Genomic DNA, 20813 nt, shown 5'->3' with positions numbered 1-20813 from the left:
GAGCCAGAAAATGTTTCTGAGGAAGAAAAGGTAATAGAAGTAACTCAAAAAGAACTCAAAAGAATGATATATAGGTACCTTCAAAGGATTGACAAAAAGATTGAGGAAAGCAGGAAAAACACAGAAAAAACTTTAGAAGAATTCAGGAAAGCACTACTAGAACAAATAGACAAAATAAATGTGAACTTTGAAACAATACGAAACCTACCATTACAAATATAGAAGATGAATACGATTTCAGAAATGGACAATATATTGAAAGAACAAAGGAGTAGATTAGAACCAGTGGAAGTCTGAATTAATGAGCTTGAAGATAAATATCTCAATACTAGCATGCTAGAAGAACAATCAGAAAAAGATATTGAAAAAAAAAAAAAAACAACTAAAAGTTTATGTGGGACACCATAAAGAGAACTAACTTATAGATGATTGGAATTACAGAACAAAAAGAGACTATTAAAAGCACAGAGAAAATTGTCAAAGTTTCTGGAAGAAAACTTCCTTAACATCATGAAAGCATGAGAAGATAAACATTCAAGAAGCTGAACAAACCCCAAGCAAGGTAGATTCCAAAAGAAAATCACCAAAACAAATCATAATCAAACTTTCCAAAACCAAAGACAAGGAAAGAATCTTAAGAGCAGCTCAAAAAAAATGAAAAGTTACCTACAAAGGAGAACCAATAAGACTAAGATCTGATTTCTCATCAGAAAACATGCAGGCAAGAAGGTAATGGGATGGTATATACAAAATTCTGAAAGAAAAAAAAAAAATTGCCAACCCAGAATCATAAATCCCACAAAGCTATCCCTCAAATATAATGACAAAATTAAGACATTTCCAGATAGAAATTAAAGAAATCTGTAATGACCAAACCAACTTTACAAAAATACTAAAGATGTTCTTTGGATTGAGAACCAACAATAGCAGATAACAACCTGATACTAACATACATGACAACAACACCCAGGATTTAATCCATATGTAGAAGTATTTAAAACAAACCTACAAGACCAAAAATAGGAAACAGGACTTTCAGCAATCAAGTAGATTTCAAGATAAAACATACTGCTGAAAACAGAGAAAAAAATAATAATAAATTACAGTGTAACCTCAAAGAAAACTAATCCATCTTCATATCAAAACAGAGAAAAATCAGAAAAATGTAGCAAATATTAAGACAACAGAAATGAACATGGAAAGAAGACCCACCAGCAAAATGAACTTGGCACAGAAAATTATGTGGAACAAAGAAACCGGCATCGCCACCAAAAAAACCCCCAGCAAAATGATAGTAGTCAATTCATACCTATTGATAATTACACTGAGTGTAAATGAATTAAATACACCAGTCATAAGACAAGAGAGTAGCAGAATGCATAAGAAAACAGGATCCTTCAATATGCTGTTTACAAGAGACACATCTTGTAACATGAATAGTTATATGCACACCCATGTTCCTTGCAGCACAATAACAGAACTATGGAGACAGCCTAAATTCCCATCAATGGATGAATAGTTCAAAAAACTTTGGTACATACACACAATAGAATTCTATGCAACACTGAAGAATAATGAATCGGCAAAACACTTTACAACATGGATGAAATTATTCTGAGTGAAATTAGTAAATTACAAAAGGACAAATATTGTATGAGACCACAGTTATGAAAAGTTAAGAAAAGGTTTCTTGATAAAAGAAACATGCTATGATGGTTATGGGGGCAGGGAATGGGTAAAATTATTCACAGGCTAGAAGGTAAACATATGTAAATATGGATGTTGGAACAGACAATATACATAAAGAGGGAGGTTGGCAGAGGAAAGATGACGGTAGCAGGAGAAACAGGGAGGTGTGCAAGAGTTAAAGTGAATAGGTGTAAATACTGTTAACTCATGGTGCATGGAGAGGATTGCAATCATTGTAATGAAGCAAAGTACATGATTTGTTGATGATCTGCTCTGTAAACCTTCACTCAATTCACAATAAAAAAGTTTTGTTTTATAAATAAATAACTTTCCAGAAGCAGTTATTGCAGAGTTCAAGGTCAGCCCCAAAGGCAATGGGGGAAGAGGATACCCAAGTAATCGATTTCAAGACACCGAGGTACTAATCAGACAATCCTCTTCATAGCTAATAAAGTTAGTAAAGGTTCACAGCAAAATAGTCTGCCCTTTCCTCCAAAAAGGAATACTACACTGCTAGGTAACAGTGAAAGTCAGGAGTTGGAATAACAAGAAGTCTATGTTCAAAACTTGATCCTACCATTTCTAAAATACATGGCACCAAGACAAGCTTCTAGGCCATTCTGAGCCTGTTTACTTATCTTTGAAAGTGAGATAATAATGTTGTCATGCAGGATTATGGTAAAGATTTAACATAATGTATACCAAACTCCTGTCACACTTTTTGGAATAAAATAGGGGTTCAATAAATAATATCTAGGAGGAGGAAGAAATGGGAATCCTTATTAATATTTGGTTCACTCCTTCAATAAATTCAGAGGTTTTAGGTTATGGAAGGTTTCTTAAGCTTGCAGACCTTCAATTTAATGGTAATAATAGTACTTGCTTACGGGAATGCTGTGAGAAACATATAAGCTAAAGTCCAACTCATAGTGACACTATATAGGGTTCAAATGCATCAGTCACTCCTCTGAAACCCTATATAGGGTCTCTGAGTCAGAACCAACTTGACAGCATCCCCTTTGCTGGAGTCCTGGTGTGGCACTGTAGGATAAGCACTTGACTGCTAACTGCAAGGTTGGTGGTTCAAATCCACTCCTTGGAAACATTTATGTCGAGTCTCTATAAATTGGAATAGATCCAACAGCACTTAACAACAGCACAGCATATCCTTTGCTGGTGATGGGTCTCAAATGTGGCTCTGAGCTTCCTAGCAAGCAGCTTGAAAAATTTAGCTGACTATTAATTGTAACTGACTTTTCCATTGACATAAAGCACAGTGGTGGCAATGTAAAGATGAACTTCTTTTTATCTTTTCCAGGTTGGATAAAGTTGCTATTAGGTTCTATTTAGTCAATTCTGACTCTAGTGACCCTATGCACAGCCAAACGAAACACTGCCTGGTTCTGCACCTTCCTCACAATTGTTACACTGAAGCCCAATACTGCTGCCACGGTGCCAATCCATCTCATTGGGGGGCTTCCTGTTCTTCACTGACCCTCCACTTTACCCAGAATGATGTCCTTCTCCAGGGTCTGGGCTCTCCTGATAACACGTATGACGTATGAGAGATGAAGTCTTCCCAACCTGGCTTCCAAGGAGCATTCTAGCTGTACTTCTTCCAACAAAGACCTGTTTAACTCTTCTGGAAGTCCATGGTACTTTTAATATTCCTTTCCAACACCATATATAACTCAAATGTATTGATGCTCGAATGCAGTGGTGTAGTTTTCTGAGTGAGCTTACCCTACCCCCATAGCCAAGGCTCCTTGCATGCCAATATAAAACAGGAGTATTTATGTTTTGGAGAGGAAGCACAGAGGCGTCACCTCCCCTGCAGCCTGGGCTGCTCTGCTCTCAGCCCCCAACACCAGGAGGTAGGATACTGAGTGCTGCCCATTTGTAGCTACAGCTCAAGGGATAGCAGCCAGTCATCTTCCTTTGGATTTACTCACTTTATACTTAGCATTCCCATCTTTTAAAGAAATGACATTCATATGGGTTTCTCAGTTCCCAACATCTTTGGGCAATCAAGTGCCATAAGGAAAAGCTTAGATGCTCTTTTACAGAAAAATACAGAGAAGCCTGGGGTTCCTTGACGTCCTTTCTTCCTCCCCTCCCTTCTTCCTCAAACATTTCATGATTGCCTGTGTGGGCTGAGCTATTGGGCATGAGTGCACCAGAGATCATCACCAATAAGACAAAGGCCAAAGTCAGACAAAAAAAGCAGGAAAAATAATGTCGTGTTATTTTTTCACAACTCATCAAGTCCCACTTAAGCCCATAAAAAAAACCTTACTGTTTTGAATGTCTTAGCTTTTACTTTATTTTACTGTGTATGTGTCCAAACCACCAAAAATTCTGGGGGGCCTCTCTTGCCACATCCATGCTCTTCAGAGACCTGCTGGCTGAGACCAAGAGCTAAGTCAACAATCATACTGTTCTCTCCAGAAAAAAACACACTGTAATGGATATGTTCAGCCTGGGCACAGGGCCTTACATCCCTTTAGAGTGTGGATGGCCAGTGTTCAAGGTTGTTATAAGCCCCCACGCCCCTGTTCCAGAGGCAACTGGTACTTCTCTTGGAGATCACAAAGAATTATATAATGGTTGCTAAGGAACTCTTTTTCTCTTTACTCTTCCATCATCTGCTCTATTTGAACGATATTGCCTTATGGTGTTGTAGTTGTTGTTGACCCATAGAGACCCTATATAGGGTTTTTGTGGAGCAGTAGTAAGCTTGAACCACCAACCTTGCAGTTCAAACCGACCTTGCAGTCCAGTGCATTAACCCACAGCACCACACCAGAACTCCTTATGTTAGGGTTATTTTAATTTCCTTCTAGTCCAAAAATAAGAAATAGCAGCACTTGGTATTTGCATATAATTTACCAAAGCCCATTCACATCCATCATCTCATTTCCTGTCTCCCCATAACCCTGAGAAGAGCAGCTTATTGTCCCCATTTTATAACAGAGCAATGTGAGGTACAGAGGTTTACCTAGTCTAAAAGTTAGACAATGACACAGCTGGGACTCAAGTAGAGCCACATTGCCACATCCTGGTCACTGTATCCTGCTGCCACCACACCTTGCTGCTATTACACTGTCTCCACATTGCCCCTTGTGTGACCTTAAGGTTCAGGAAGAACCACCAAGTAGGAGAACAATCTGGTTTGGGAACAGAAAGGTGGGTTTTAAATCTAAAAGCGTCCAGCCCCAACAAGTTCAAAAACAGTTGTTGTTGTTGTTAAGTGCCGTCGAGTCGGTTCCGACCCATAGCGACCCTGTACAGGGTTTCCGAGGGTGTAAATCTTTACGGGAGTAGAAAGCCTCATCTTTCTCCCGTGGAGCGGCTGGTAGTTTCGAACCGCTGACCTTAAGGTTCACAGCCCGATTCGTAGCCACTACGCTACCACTGAAATTCTAGGAGAGAGGTCATGGCATAGCATTATCCTTGTTGTTGTTAGGTGCCATTGAGTCAGTACCAACTCATAGCGACCTTATGCACAGCAGAATGAAACACTGCCCAATCCTGGGCCAACCTCACTACTATTGCCATACTTGAGTCCATTCATGCTGCCACTTGGCTAAGCCATCTCGTTGGGGGTCTCCCTCTTTTTCTCTGACCCTTCACCTTACCAAACATTATATCCTTCTCCAGAGAATGGTCCATCCTGACAATATGTCCTAAATATGAGAGACAAAGTTTGGCCATCTTGGCCTCCAAGGAGCACTCCGGCTGCACTTCTTCCAACATGGATCTATTGGTTCTTTTGGCAGCCCATGGCACATTCATTAGTCTCCTCCAACACCATAACTCAAAAGAATCAATTCTTCTACAGTTTGCCTTATTCTTGGAGACCACATGTCCAGCTTTTGCATGCATATGAGGTTATTGAAAATACCATGGCTTGACACTGGGTGGAGACAACAAAACTTTCAACAGGAAAGCATTTACCACATACTGAGGGTCCCAGCACTGTGAAGTTTTGTTTTTCTGCCACACCAACCCCATCTTCACCCTCCCAGCCCTTCAATGACAATTGCCTCAGCCCTGCATTTTTCTGGTTTTGATTCTGTTCCTTTGCTTAAACACAAATGCTCTCCCTTTTTCTTTTCAATTGGCTAATTCCTTCAGGTTCTGTCTTTTCAAAGTCTCTCAGCCCCCTATCTTTCAGGTCCAGTAGACGTTCCTTTCCTTGGCTCCCATAATAACTTGTACTTTCTTTTGTAATAATGATCACTACTTTGGACATTATCTCTTTATGTCTCTGACTTTCTTCTCAGCAAATCTTAACCATCTGCAGGACTGAAAGGTTTCTTTCATAGCTCTGTATCTCCAAGCACATGTTGGGGGCTCACTAAATGTTATTAAAGGAAACTGGGTTCCACTGAAGTTCACTGGACAGTTTTAAAATTAGAATAATTTTTTTCTAAGAAGGTCTTGAAAGTTTCCTTGTGCTCCAAACATCCTTCATGACACTATGCTGGTACATCACAGCCTTCCTGGGCAGGTAGAACCTCCATCATGGGTAATTCTTTAAATTGAAAACGCCATGATGGGTCAGAGTAGAGCCACGGTGCTTGGGAAATGGTTCTAATCAGTAGCAGGGGCTACTGATATTGTTAGGTTAGTAGTGTAGCATTATGCTTCTGTGAGCAAACAGGGAAGGAACAGGACCTGAAACTCATTTAGGAAAATATGTATAATGCAAATCCATGTCACCTGAAACAAACATCCCACTAGCTGTACCATCCCACTAGTCAGAATATCTAGGAGGTAGGTGATTCATGGTCCTTAAGTTGGCTTATAGGGTCAGCTTCTGTTCTTAGTAGAAGGTCTTGTTGGAGTCAAATATAGTCAGAACCTTCTGACCCCATACTCTACCCACTCCTGAGCTCTCTTCTAGAAAAGATATTAGCTAGCTTTTTGCTACTGATGCTGGCAATTTCAATAGAATTTTTTTAACATAAATGTTTTTGTCCTGTTACACTGCATTCTGCCACTAAGGTGGAGTCAGATGAAGAGACGTAAGAAAGTAATAGTAGAAAACTCAGTATGTCTCAATAGAAGAGGCAGACTACATAAGAATCAATGCATCTGTCTCTCTCTCTCTTGGTTCTTTTCCTCCCCTCACTCCTCCTTATTACTTGTCACACATGTCTATTGCATTTTCTCTCTTATCTCCTTTTTCTCCCTAATCATCTTTTCTACTTTTTCTTTTCTTTCTTTCTCAAGTCTCTGCCTCCTCTTTCCCTTAATCGCAAGGCTTTTGGAAATAAGAATATGCATTGTGAATGCATATTGGCTATACTCCTTGATGAACCTGTTCTCCTTAAGAAGTAAACTGATCTCAAGTTCCCCACTCACAGCATCATAAGAGTGCTGGACTTTCTAAAAGCCCTCTGTCTTTTTAATACAATAAGCTAAAAAGTTAATTTAGGGTGTGAGGGTAAGTAAAAGAGTATGGCTACAAAATCATGTTGTTTTTGTTGATGTTGTTTGCTGTCTTGGGTCAGTTCTGACTCATAACAACCCTACACAGCAGTTCAAAACACCACCTGGCCCTGCACCATGCTCACAATGATTCCTATACTTGAATTCATTGTTATACCCATTGTGTCAGACTTCCTCTTATTCGCTGACAAAAATCATAGAATTCTTTATTAAACATAAATATCAAAATGTGAAGCTACTGTTTGTGACATTTCCTAGGTCAATACCATCACCCCTTTGTCAGTTTGTCATACTCTGGTGACTTGCTTGTTGCTGTCATGTTGGAAGTTATGCCACTGGTATTTTGAATACCAGAAGGGTGACCCATGGTAGGCAGGTTCCAAGTAGGACCTTCCAGACTAAGACAGACTAGGAAGAAGGAGAGGCAAACTACTTCTGAATGTTTAGTCAAGGAAAATCTTATGAATAGCAGCAGACATTGCCAGATATAGTTTCAGAAGATGAAAACATCATGAATAGCACCAGAATATTATTAGCTCTAGTGTCGGAAGATGAGACCCTCAGGTTAGAAGGCATTCAAAATATGACAGGTGAAGAACTGCCTCTTCTTCAAAGTGGAGTTGACCATGATGATGCAAATGGAATAAAGCTTTTAGGAATCTTCATTTTTTCATGGAGCACAACTCAAAACAAGGAGAAACAACTGCAAACATCCATTAATAGTCAGATCATGGTATGTGCAAAGTATGAATCTAGGAAAATTGGATGTTGTAAAAAATAAAATGAAATGGACTGTTACTGGTCATTTTGAATCTGATCATCATCAAGTTTTCTATGCAGGGAGTGGCAAATTGATGAGGAATGGTGTCACACTCATTACCAAGAAGAACATTTCAAGATCTATCTTGAAGTGCAGAGTTATCTGTAATAGGATAATACCCATAAACCTACAGGGAAGACCAGTTAATACTACTATTATTCAAATTTACACACCAACCACTAAAGCCAGTGATGATGACATTGAAGAATTCTACCAATTTCTTCATTTTGAAATTGACCAAACATGAATCAAGATATATTGATAATTATTGATGATTAGAATGCAAATATTGGAAACCAAGAAGGTTTAATAGTTGTAAAATATAGCTTTTGTGCTACAAACGATGTTGGCGATCTCATGATAGAATTTGCAAGACCAATGACTTATTCATTACAAGTATCTTTTTAAGCAACATAAAAGGTGAGGTCCATACACATGGACCTCACCAGATGGAATACACAGGAACAAAACTGACTACATCTGTGGGAAGAGATAGTGGAGAAGCTAAATATCATCAGTCAAAATAAGGCCAGGGGCCAACTGTGGAAGAGACCATCAATTGCTCTTATGCTAGTTCAGTGTGAAGTTGATTAAAATTAATACAGGTCCACAGAAGTCAATATATGATCTTGAACCTATCCCACCTGAATTTAGAGACCATCTCAAGAACAGATTTGATGCATTAGAAACCAATGACAAAAGACCTTAAGAGTTGTGTGATGGCATCAAGAACATCATACAGATTGGAAGCAAAAGGTCATTAAAAAGAGGAAAGAGGGAAAAGAACAAATGGATGTCATGAGACTCTGAAACTTGCTCTCCATTATAAAGAAGCTAAAGCAAATAGGAAAAATGAGGAAGTAAAGGAGCTGGACAGAAAAATTCAAAGGGCAGCTTGAGAAGAAAAAGTCAAGTATTAAAATAAAACATACGAAGACCTGAAGTTACAACATCAAAAGAAAAAAAATTGCTCAGCTGGATTCAGGAGAGGATATGATACTAGGGATATCATTGTTGAGGTCAGATGGATCTTGGCTGAAAGTAAAGAATGCCAGAAAGATATGACTATGCAAAGGCTTTCGAGTGTGTAAATCATGATGAACTATGGATAACATTGTGAAGAATGTGTATTCCAGAACGCTTAATTTTGCTCATGAGGAAACTGTACATAGACCAAGAAATGGTCCTTAGAACAGAACACACACAAGGGAATATTGAATAGTTTAGAATCATTAAAAGTGTGTGCCAAGGCCACATTCTTTCACCATACATATTCAAACTGTATGCTAAGTAAATAATTCAAGAACCTGGATTATATGAAAAAGAACATGCATCAGGTTTAGAGAAAGAATCATTAACAACCTGCAATATGCAGCTGCGAACCTTAAGGTCATCAGTTTGAAACTACCCACTATGCCTAGGGAAAAAGATGAGGCTTTGTGCTCCAATAAAAATTTACAGCCTCAGAAACCCTGTACAGGGTCGCTATGAGTCAGAACCGAGTCCACGGCACATAACCACTACCACACCACAACCTTGCTTGCTGAAAGGGAAAGACTTAAAACACTTGATGAGGAAATTCAAAGACCACAGTTTTCAGTATAGATTTCACCTCAATGAAAAAACAAAACAAAACATCCTCACAATTGGACCAATAAATAACACCATGATAAATGGAGAAAAAACTGAAGTTGTCAAAGACCCATTTTCCTTGGATCCACAATCAACAGTTATAGAAATATCAGTCAAGAAATCAAAGGACTTATTGCCCTAGACAAGTCTCTTAAAAGTGTTCAAGAGTAAAGATATCAATTTGAGGACCAATGTGTACCTGACCCAAGCCATTGTATTTTCAATTGCCTCCTATGAATGTAAAAGTTGAACAGTGAATAAGAAACACCAGAGAAGAATTTAAGCATTTGAGTCATAGTGTTGGATGAGAATATTGAAAGTGCCATGGACTGGCAGAAGAACAAACAGATCGGTGTTGGACAAAGTGTAGCCAGAATGCTCCTTGGAGGCAAGGATGGCAAGACTGTCTCGCATACTTTGAACATGTTATCAGGAGGGACTGTTGCCTGGAGAAGGACATTAAGCTTGGTAAGGTGCAGAGTCAGTCAAAAAGACAAAGACACCCAATGAATGGTTTGACATGTGGCAGCATTAATGGTCTCAAGTGTAACAACACGTGAAGATGATGCAGGACCAGGCAGTTTCATTCTGTTTTGTATAGAGTCACTATGAGTGGGAGCCAACTCAGTTACATGTAACACCAACAACAACAAAGTCAACACACTTCAAAAGGCAGTGTTTCCAACTCTCTACCCCTTCCCCAAAGAATTTTGCCCTTATAGAATTAAACCATGTCAAAATAGAAGTTTTGATATCTTCCAGGGACAACAATCTTGTTCCTCTTCAATATTCTTTGAGTTTGGGGAACAACAACAAGAAAAAAATTTGAAGGGACAAGATCATGGCTGTGGGGTTAATGGAATTAAGATTTCCCAGTGAAATTCTCATTGGGCAGCCCTTGCTACCCTAAAAGAAAAGAGTAAGGTTCTTTTCATGATGGAAAAAAAAACGGTTTTCTACACAAATGTCCGGACTTTTTTTTCTCGCCAATGCAGCTTACCCTTTTCTTAAAATTTCTCCATAAGAAGCTCATATGAGCCTCAAGGCAAGCCATCAAGTCCCTTTAGGATAAACACCCCCTCCAAGACTGAAACTCAAAGGGAACACATAAGCAGGCATGTAAGCTTGCTGGCGACCATGTTGGTCTACCAGTGAGTGGAAGAGGGGGAAAGGCAGCAATGAAGAAATGGGCTGAGTTCAACCATGTTCCATAGACTCCCATTGACCTTGAGATGAGAGAAAGAAAAGAGGAAGGGCTGGTTGGTTCGAGTGTGGTGAGACCTGGGCACTCCTGAGCCCATGCACAAGTACACAGCCATGGAGGACTAGAGCTGAGACTAAAGCATCCAGCTGGTACGAAGTGAGGGGAGATGCACAAGAATGCCCAAACTTTCAGAGAGTACCCACTTGACCTAGCCTTGATAACTTGATAATCAGAACTCAATTACAGGAAAAAAAATTTTTAATATTTTTTTTGATGAAGGAAATGAGTGTAAATTGCTACAATCTGATGAACTTGACCTATAGTTATGGATGAGTAGCTTAAGGTACTAACTGAGAAGGAAGGAGTAGTCACATCAAATATCAATCCTATCCCCTCTGTATACAGGGTAGATAGGGACTGGCAACTTAGACATTGGCTCCCTAAAATGAGGGGATGATAAAGGCACTTATTACTGGCTTACAATGTTTCAAGAGGGAGTTTAGTTTAAGAGTGTGCAGGGGAGGGTAGAGTCCCCATTGAACAGTTTCCATCTTGTCTAGATGGGTCTGGTGAAAGGAGATGGGGATAGGATTCTTGTAATTGAATAGTGAGGAATTGTTATCATGACTAATTGCAACTGTCACAACTGTAAATGTAGAGGTTTTGTAACAAAAATGAGGGAGTAGTTAATCTGACAGTCCAGAAACAAAGGACCCTAGGACCATCAAGGGAGAAAAGCACAGGTGGGATGTGGGAGCCTATCTAGAAAAGCAATGACACCAGACATGGAGGCAGAGATGAAGACATGGAGAGAGGGAGCAGTTGAGGACTCTGCACTTATGGAAAGAAAGGGATTGGGTGCTGGCGGACAGAAGGCAGGTTTGCAGAATGTGCCCTTTGGTTGTTTAAATTATTATATATTCCTTGTGTACATCCTCCTCCCCCCCAAAACAAACAACCAAACAAACAAGAAACCCAGAAGGAATGGAAGCAAATACTGTTGAATGTTGATGCACGGAGGAGATTGTAATCATTGCAATGAAATGATGATGGTGTAAAGCCTATGTTCTCCCATGTAAACTAACACTCACATCACAATAAAAACCTAAAAAGCTCATATGATCATCCTGTGATCCTGTGTCCTTAAAAAAAAAATCTATCAAGATTACCCCCCTTTAGAATTCAAAACAGCAATCACCATAACCTTCTGAGATGAATTTTCTGCCTTGAATTTAACTGGCCCAGCAGATCGTCTCAGAAAGCACTGTTCTGATTGGATCTTGCTCTCTGAATTGCATTAATAAATCCAAGACTTCCCCAGTTACAATTAATTCCATAAAGTCATCTTCATTAGCTTGAATATTCCTTAAAAGATTGATGGAAAGATCAGCTCTTTGAACTAACTGATCTCTGTGCAATGATTTTGACACCTACCTAGCTGAAAGCTTGCTAAGGTCAAGATGTTCACTTAAAATTGAAGCTGCCAAAATATCTGAGACCTCAGCTTCAGTAGCTCTAAGGTCTAGTTTCTGGACTTCAACCACAGATTCTTCATTTTTTGAGGTTGGCCTCCTTTCCTCTCTTGGCTCATGATTGAGGTCTTCCTGACCTTCTTCAAAATGCTTGATCTATCTAAAAACTGTTGTTTTATGTGGAGTAGCATTCCTGTAAACTTGTTGCAAAGCTTCATTGATTTGGAAGATATCTACTTGAGTTTTATTAACAATTTGATATTAGCCCTGACCTCTAAATCATTTTTTTCCATGCCACAAAAAGTATTCTTTTTCTTTTTGAAGGCACCCTAAAGAGAAACTAAGGCAAGGGTATTATTGAGAGAACATTTCTGCAGCTGCATACTAATCTCAGCAACATGATTAAGCACACTTTGATGTAATGAGCCCATACCTGTATAAACTGGAACCCTAGTAGCAACTTTTATTTTTTTTTAACTTTCCCTCATCTAGTGCTGAGATGATGGCAAACTTCATTGGTCTTTTCATGTCTTATACTTTTTTCTCCTTCCATATTTTACCTTAATTATTTAGATCAAACTTTTAAAATATCTTGTTTTCTATGCCAAGAAACAGCAAGATTTTCACACTGCCACTTTACACTTGAGGATAAAACGGTCCCAAATGCAACTACTACATAAACATGGTCCTGCAATCCACAGCAGCCAATTGAACCTCCTGTTCATACTTCAAATTTTACTTTTACCTTGTTTTTTGATAAGCTGTGTCCCAAGACCCTGTCCACTCACTTGTAAAAGATGCTCAGATGAGTTGGAGGTAATGCAGGGAGGGACAGAACTCCATTCTTCTGTTATCAGTGAAAATAATCTAAACCTCAGGACTGAGAACAAGACCATAAGTCAACAGGAGGGGCATCACATGAAGCTCCTTTCTTGAACCTCTCCATTCCCACCACAACCTGTGATACTTAGCTTTGTTCCTGGGTTTCTCCATAGAAAGGCAAAGAATCTAAAGGAGAGTCAACAATGTTGGCAAGACTAGACATGGAGCCAGTGATCCTGGTTACCATGGAGACCCAGCACTGGGATTACTAGAATCCTGTATTCTTACTGTCTCACATCCTTCCATATTGGTCCCTTCCCTGAAAGATGGCAAGAACACCATAGGAACAAAAAAAATTAAGGTATTAATATAGATAGATTGATGTGTGCATAAATAGAATAAGTATATACAACACCAGAAATATAAAATGGGTGTGTTGTGTGTGTGTTTGCATACAAGGGTAAGTAAAAAAGTATTGCTACAAAATTATAGAAACCTTTATTAAGAAAAAAAAAAAAAATCAAAATGTGGAGCTATTGCTTCTTGACATATCCTCCATCTAGATCTCTATTCTTCTGAAGGTGGTGTTTCCATTTAACCCTTCTCCAGAGTATTCTGTGCTCTTCCAGTTACACCAAATCAAAATGTCTGTTTTGGCATCCTGGAAGACTCATATCATGTTCCTTTTAAATGTTCTTTAAGTTCTGGGGACAAAAAAATAAGTACGGAAGGGGCAAGATCAGGGCTGTAGAGTAGAGGAGGTAAAGTTTTTTAAACAAAATTCTCATGGGACAGCCATGCTACCCTCAAAGAATGAGCAGGTACACTGATGCAATGGAGAAAAAGCTCCTCACTAACTCAGTTTTCAATTTTCTAAATACACCATAATAAGACCCTGTGATTGTTCTGTGACCTTAGAGAAAATCTATCAAGATTACTTCCTTTAGTGGGACCCTATCCAGAGAAGCAGCAGCACCAGAAATGGAGGCAGAGATGATGACATGGAGAGACAGAGAGAGCAGCTGAGGATTCTAGATTCATGGAAAGAGAAAGGCTGTGTTCTGGCAGCCCGGAGGCAGGCTTGCCTAATGTGCCCTTTGGTTGCTTAAATGATTATATATTATTCCTGAGTGTTTTTGTGTACAACCAAAGGAAAAAAAAAAACCACACACACAGAGGGAATAGAAGGAAATACTGTTGAATGATGATGATGCATGGAGGAGATTTTAATCATTGAATCAATGAAACAAAATGTGATAGGGTGAGTGTAAAACCAATATTCTCCCATGTAAACTAGCGCTCAATTCACAATAAACACTTTACTTAAAAAAATAAAATAAAATAAAAAGATTACTCCCTTTGGGATCCCAAAAAGATAGTTTCCATAACCTTCTAAGCTGATTTTTCTACTTTGTATTTAACCGACCCAATAGATCCACCCAGAGACCACTGTTTGGATTGGACCTTTTGTTTGAAGCCTCTCTAATGAGACTAAGACAGGATATTACTGAGAGAATTTGTTTTCAGTCATCTGCTGATTGCAGAGACATGTTTAAGTCTATTTTGTTTGGAATCCATGCATGTATGAACTAGAACCCTGTAACAATACTTTTTGACATACCTTCCTATATGAAGTTAAGGAAATGGGTAAAGAATCCAGCATTTACTAATCACTTTCTGTGTGCCTGACATATTACTTAGCACTTTACATTTATTCTTCATCTTCATAACAGCCATAAGGGTAGTCATACATGGCAGATGAGATCAGAGATGCTAAGCATTTATCCAAGTTTGTGTAGCTAGCGGGTGGCAGAGGCTGGATTCTAAGTTAATTCTGGTCAATTCGTTCCACACATGCTGCTTCCCATCACTTCACCTCCCAGAGTCTCAGTTTCCTTATTTGTAAGAAACCCACTGCCATCCAGCTGATTCTGACACATAACAACCTTCTCGGGCAATGCAGAACAGTGTGTGTTTTCTGCAATTGTAAATCTTTATAGGAGCACACAGCCTAATCTTTTTCTCATGGAGCAGCTGATAGGTTGGAATCACCAACCTTGCAGTTAGCGGTCCAATGTGCCACCAGGGCTCCTTAATTTGTATAAAGTTGAATGGAATTAATTAGTCATAGTCTTTTCTAGAACTGGCCACACAGTCTTTTAAGAATCTGTAATATTTAGAGAGCTTCCCCTTTGGGAAATACACTTTTGCCTTCACACATTCAGTTTGGGACACAGTGTCAGGAGCTTCACAGAACCTAGTCTCCTCATAGCTGGTCCATGATTGGTCTCTGAAGTTCCTACTTCCTTGGCACCCTATGAGTCTAACACTCCATGGGAGGCCGCAGAGGACATACAAAAGTCCAAAGTGTGCATGTGGTAGCCTGCTCAAATCCTGGCTCTTCCATTTAGCAAGGTCTGTGACCTTGGGTGACTTATCTGATGTTTCTGTGTCTCAACTTCTTACCTATGAAGCTGAAATAATAATAGTATTTGTTTTTAAAACTACTAATGATGATTAAATTTGTTGACACCACTTGGAATGTATCTGGGAACATAGTATATGCCTATTGCATGTCAATGAGTACTATTCTTTGAATTTTAAATTTTCTTTTTCCCTATTTGGAACAACAAAAGGAACTCAAGGGAAATATGAGTCTATGTTATCCCCCAGAGAAAGATTCGATTACTGACAGGAAGGATACCAGAGGTCACCCTCAGTTTAGAGTCAACAAGCACACATGCAAAACAAAACAAAACAAAAAAACACCAAAATGTGTAAGAATTGTTGAAGGGAAAATTCATCTGTTCTGTAAACCTTCACCCAATTCACAATAAAAAGTTTAAAAAAGAAAGATTGATAGCAAAAATTAAAGGAGAAAGAGAAAGAAAGAAGAAAGGAAGGAAGGAAGGGAAGAGGAAAGAAAGAAAAGAAAGAAATTAAAGTAAAAAGCATCAATCAATCAGAAATATACATCCAAAGTTCATGATAACTTTGTATATGAGCACTTTAAGCATCCTGATTAACTGACACTCACCAATTAGGTAAGGAATGTGTTGCCAATGATTAATCGTCTATCAAACTTTCTAATACTAATGGTGTTCTGAGTTGTTTATTTTTAAAAGGTGTTTGAATTAAATGTATGCACAATTCTCTGGTTTTGTATTGATGGGGTATAATTTATTTAAAATCCAAGTACTGTCAAGCTAACATCAATTAACAACTCTGACTCTGGACTTGGCCAGGTGACTTGCTTTGACTGATGAGATCTTAGTAACATGATGAAAGTAGTGACTTATAAAAGACTTGAAAATATCTGCTTTTACTCTTGTCCCTTTGTAATTTCCATGAGAACTTGGCCAGGCCAGTCTTCTGGAGAATGAAACAGAGAACAGCCAAATTGTCCCCGCTGTCAGAAAAAAGGCCATCCTAGATGAGTCAAAAGTCAGCTTACACCCAGATACGTAAGTAAACCCAGATGAACCCAAAATCATTTAAATCACCAACTTATAGACTCCTGAGTAAAAGAAACACTTATTTAAAGACACTCAATTTTTAAGAGATTGTTAAGCAGCATTAATGTGGTAATAGAAAAGTGATACAATTTTATACTTCAATTTAAAATTTTAAAACTAGTGTAATTTTTTTTTAATGGCCAAAAAGATTCCTCCTAATACATCTATTTTTAGCATTGCCATATGCAATAGGAAACCATCTGCATGAGTTTCCACAAGGCCAAGATGGCAAAAGCACAACTCACTTACCTACTGCCATTGGGTTTGAACTGCCAACCATGTTGGTAGCAGTCCAATGCTTATCCTACAGCACCACTTGTTGTTGTTGTTGTTGTTGTTAAGTGCCATCGAGTCAGTTCTGACCCATAGCGACCCTGTACAGGGTTTGCGAGGGTGTAAATCTTTACGGGAGTAGAAAGCCTCATCTTTCTCCTGGAGAGCGGTTGGTAGTTTCGAACCGCTGACCTTAAGGTTCGCAGCCCAATTCGTAACCACTACGCTACCAGAGCTCCTTAGGGCTCCTCAAAAGAGCATACCAAGACATCCTAATAAAAGTGAACTATTATACCAGCCACAAATGACTGGAAAAGCAACCTACAGAAGTTCTACAATTATCTAAAAATTCTCTCCTTCAGTTTTCTCAGAAGATGTAGAACAAGTCATCATTTTTTATCCCACTATGGAACCGACTCCACGGCACTTAACAACAACAACAATGCCACCTTTTATTTAAATATATATATTTGTTAAATCTGTATTATTTAAAAAAAAAAAATATATATATATATATATATGTCTCATATTCTATTCTATGTCAGAAGTCCTACTCAATAGTCAATGTGTAATATATAGATATAAAACAGGTTAATTTTTATTCCTAACTTTGGCCATGTTTTACCATCAGCGTTTAAAAAAAATAAAGGATCTTTGGACCCCATCAGCAAGGCAATTACCAAGGTGAACATCGATGGGCTTGAGCATCCAGCTGGTGTTCTAACATGAGACTGAGCAATGATGCAATGGTTGTGTTACCTGGATTAACCTGTGCTTTTGCCGAACTCAAGATGGCCAGCAGCAGGAGCAGCACCAAGGGCATTCTGGTAATCGGAATCATCTCAGAAGATGGTGTTGGAACTGAAGCCTGCAGAGCACCAGAGAGACAAGGAAAGAAAATAATGAGGCATATATCACAAAAATGAATGAGTAGGCTTTTCACAGTTAATTTTGTGTGCTTATTTTTATATGTAGGACTTCAAATTGTTGTTGTTGTTGTTAAGTGCCATTGAGTCGGTTCCAACCCATAGCAACCCTGGATAGGGTTTCCGAGGAGCAGATGGTGAGCTTGAACCGCCAACCTTGCAGTTCAAATGGCTTTGCAGTCTGGCACATTAACCCGCAGTGCCACACCAGGACTCCAGGACTTCAGATAGGATCACCCAATAAAAGAATTTCAAACTCTATCAAATCATAGACTCTTGGAATCATAATCAATTAAAATAACTATAGTCAGGTGACAGAGCTTTAATACAATAAATACCCAAATTGTGATCATGTAAAAGTATGTTTATTGGAAATTGTAATCATTATAATGAAACAATGAGTGTAAAATAGATGTTCTCCCATGTAAACTATCACTCAATTCACAATAAAAAAATTTAAAAACAAATGTTTATGACCTTAACTGATGTTACCATGATTTTGAATTGATTCCAATGTTAAATCAAGAAAACATTCAATAATTTGAGCATTAATTTGAGCCTTTCAAAATATATAAGTTCAATATTTATCCTGATATATTAGCTCTAGAGTGATGTCTGGAATTCTGTATTTTTAAGTTTCCCCAGAATAATCCATGTGGTAATAGGTTACAGTTGTAGACATCAATATGGATTCAAGTTTAGCTTAATTGAGCTACAGATGATTATATAGAGAAATACTTATAGGTTTATGTATAAACATGGGGTAGTATACACATGTATAGCTACTTGTTCTGACAGCTAAGAGGACCTAGAACAAACAACATCTCAGTAGCAACAAGCACACCTAGTGCCCAAATGTTGGTTTCCAATATTGTTCTTTAATAAAAGGAATCAACACTCCTTGGAGAATGGCTGATTATAGAACTGGGACAGGAAATATACAAGATGAACATGTAGCATACTTCAGTGATACAAAGTTAAACACACACATACATACAAACTACGGATCTATGTAAAGGGTTACAGGAACCAAACAGAATAGCTCCCAATGGCCAAAACTAAAACAATTTGAGCAACAAAATAATAAACAAAGTAGTACAAGAGTATAAGCAAAGTTTAGAATAAATATTCATGATTCATGCTGATATAAATAAGTAATTGAATAAATAAATAAATGGGAAAGAATAGACAGACCTCCTATGCAGAATGGTTATAAATAATTTATGTAGGTATTCCACTCCAATTCTTACTCCTGAAGTGCAGGCTGTGCTTAGTGACTTTATTCCCGAGAGTACAGTATAAAATTGAAGAAAGAAAAAATAAATAATTTTCCAGTAGAGAAATCAGACAAATACTACCTCACACCAAGAGATATGATTTACATCAAAAATGATAAATCACCTTGATTTGGTACAATAAGAATGGCACTTTACCTCTGTGATCTTCCTCCCCAAAACCTATTGCCCATGTCTAACCATGAGAAAAACATCAGACAAATTCCAGTGGTGGCACAGTCTACAAAACACCTAACCAGTCATCCTCAAAACTACTAAGATGATTAAAAGTAGGTGAAGTATGAGAAGCCAAGAGAAGCCTATTGAGTAGCAACTATTAGATGCTATTCTAAATACATCAGTAAAAATGCAAAGAAGTTCCTATTATTATGGAACTTAGAATGATGTTGTTAAGTGTCGATGACAAAGTTCTGAGTTTCTGAGGCTGTAAATCTTTGAGGGAGCAGAAAGCCTCATCTTTCTCCCACAGAGCAGCTGGTGGGCTAGAACAACCAACCTTGTGGTTCCCAGTTCAGTGCTTACCCCTACAGAGCCATCATGCTCCCAGGAACTTACAATATACATATCAATAAGTAAATACACAAGAAATTTTAGGGACACGTGTGTTACGAGGGAATAAAAGAATAATGTGATAGAGAATGAAAATTGTTTTAGATAAGGTATGCAATAAATCCCTCTGTGAGTATAGGACTAGCATAGAAATAGATTAGAAGAACAATGAACAGAACAGGTAACCCAGAAAAGACTTGTGTTTAAGTGAGAATTTACTATATGATACAATGGACATTTAAAATTGTAAAGACATTTCAGATGATTCTACAGCATTTTCAAAAATAAAGCTATATCCAAGCCTTACACAATTCACAAAAATAAAGAACCCCAAATGTAAAAAAAAAATTATAAAAGTATGTAAAGAAAATATTTGTTATGAGCTAAAGGTAAGGAAGGGCATCATAAGTAAACATAGCAAAACAAATTTTTAATGAAAAAAAAGATAAAATTTCCATCAAAATTAAGAACATCTTTGAGACAAAAGATATCCTAGCAAACGTAGACAAGAAACAGGCTGAGATAAATATTTGACATTTTATAATGAAATAATACTTGTCAATATATATAAAGAATATCTACAAATAATTTCTAAAAACTTTTAGAAAAAAATGTCAAGTAAATTAGCATTTAACAGAGAAGATAATATAAGGCTGTGGTATAGTAAATTATTTAATGTCTCTTTTAGTTATGTTGTTGTTGTTAAGCGCCATCGAGTCAGTTCTGACTCATAGTGGCCCTGTGCAGAGTTTCTGAGGAGCACCTGGTGAATTTGAACTACTGACCTTCATTGAAAACACCTTTTTATACAGCAAAAAAAGATGACTATACGCATAGACCTCACCAGATGGAATAAAAGCAAATCAAATTTACTACATCTGTGAGAAGCTCAATATCATCGGCAAACTGTGAAACAGATAATTAATTGCTCATATGTAAGTTCAGGTGAAGCCGAAAAAAATTACAACAAGTCCATGAAAGCAAAAATATGACCTTGAATATATTCCACCTGAATTTAGAAATCATCTCAAGGGCAGATTTGATGTATTAGACACTAATGACCAAAGACCAGAAGAATTGTGGTATGACATCAAGAACATCATAAAAGAAGAAAGCAAGAAGTCACTTAAAAAGCAGAAAGAAAAAAAAAAAGAAAAAA

At 38.0% G+C, this 20813-nt stretch overlaps 1 protein-coding gene across 1 annotated transcript in view; it reads right to left on the bottom strand.

Annotated features, from left to right (window-relative positions):
• Positions 1 to 17725, bottom strand: part of DDR2 (discoidin domain receptor tyrosine kinase 2) — a 90472-nt gene extending 72747 nt beyond the window's left edge. The window contains exon 1 of the mRNA XM_006873426.1: positions 17644 to 17725. Coding sequence (XP_006873488.1) covers positions 17644 to 17725 — 82 coding nt within the window. The remainder of the gene's footprint in view (positions 1 to 17643) is intronic.
• Between the last annotated feature and the right edge of the window lie 3088 nt (positions 17726 to 20813).

The sequence above is a fragment of the Chrysochloris asiatica genome, unplaced genomic scaffold (assembly GCF_000296735.1).
Source record: "Chrysochloris asiatica unplaced genomic scaffold, ChrAsi1.0 scaffold00241, whole genome shotgun sequence".
In the NCBI taxonomy this organism is placed as follows: Eukaryota; Metazoa; Chordata; class Mammalia; order Afrosoricida; family Chrysochloridae; genus Chrysochloris; species Chrysochloris asiatica.
This window is presented reverse-complemented; position numbering and strand designations above follow the sequence as displayed.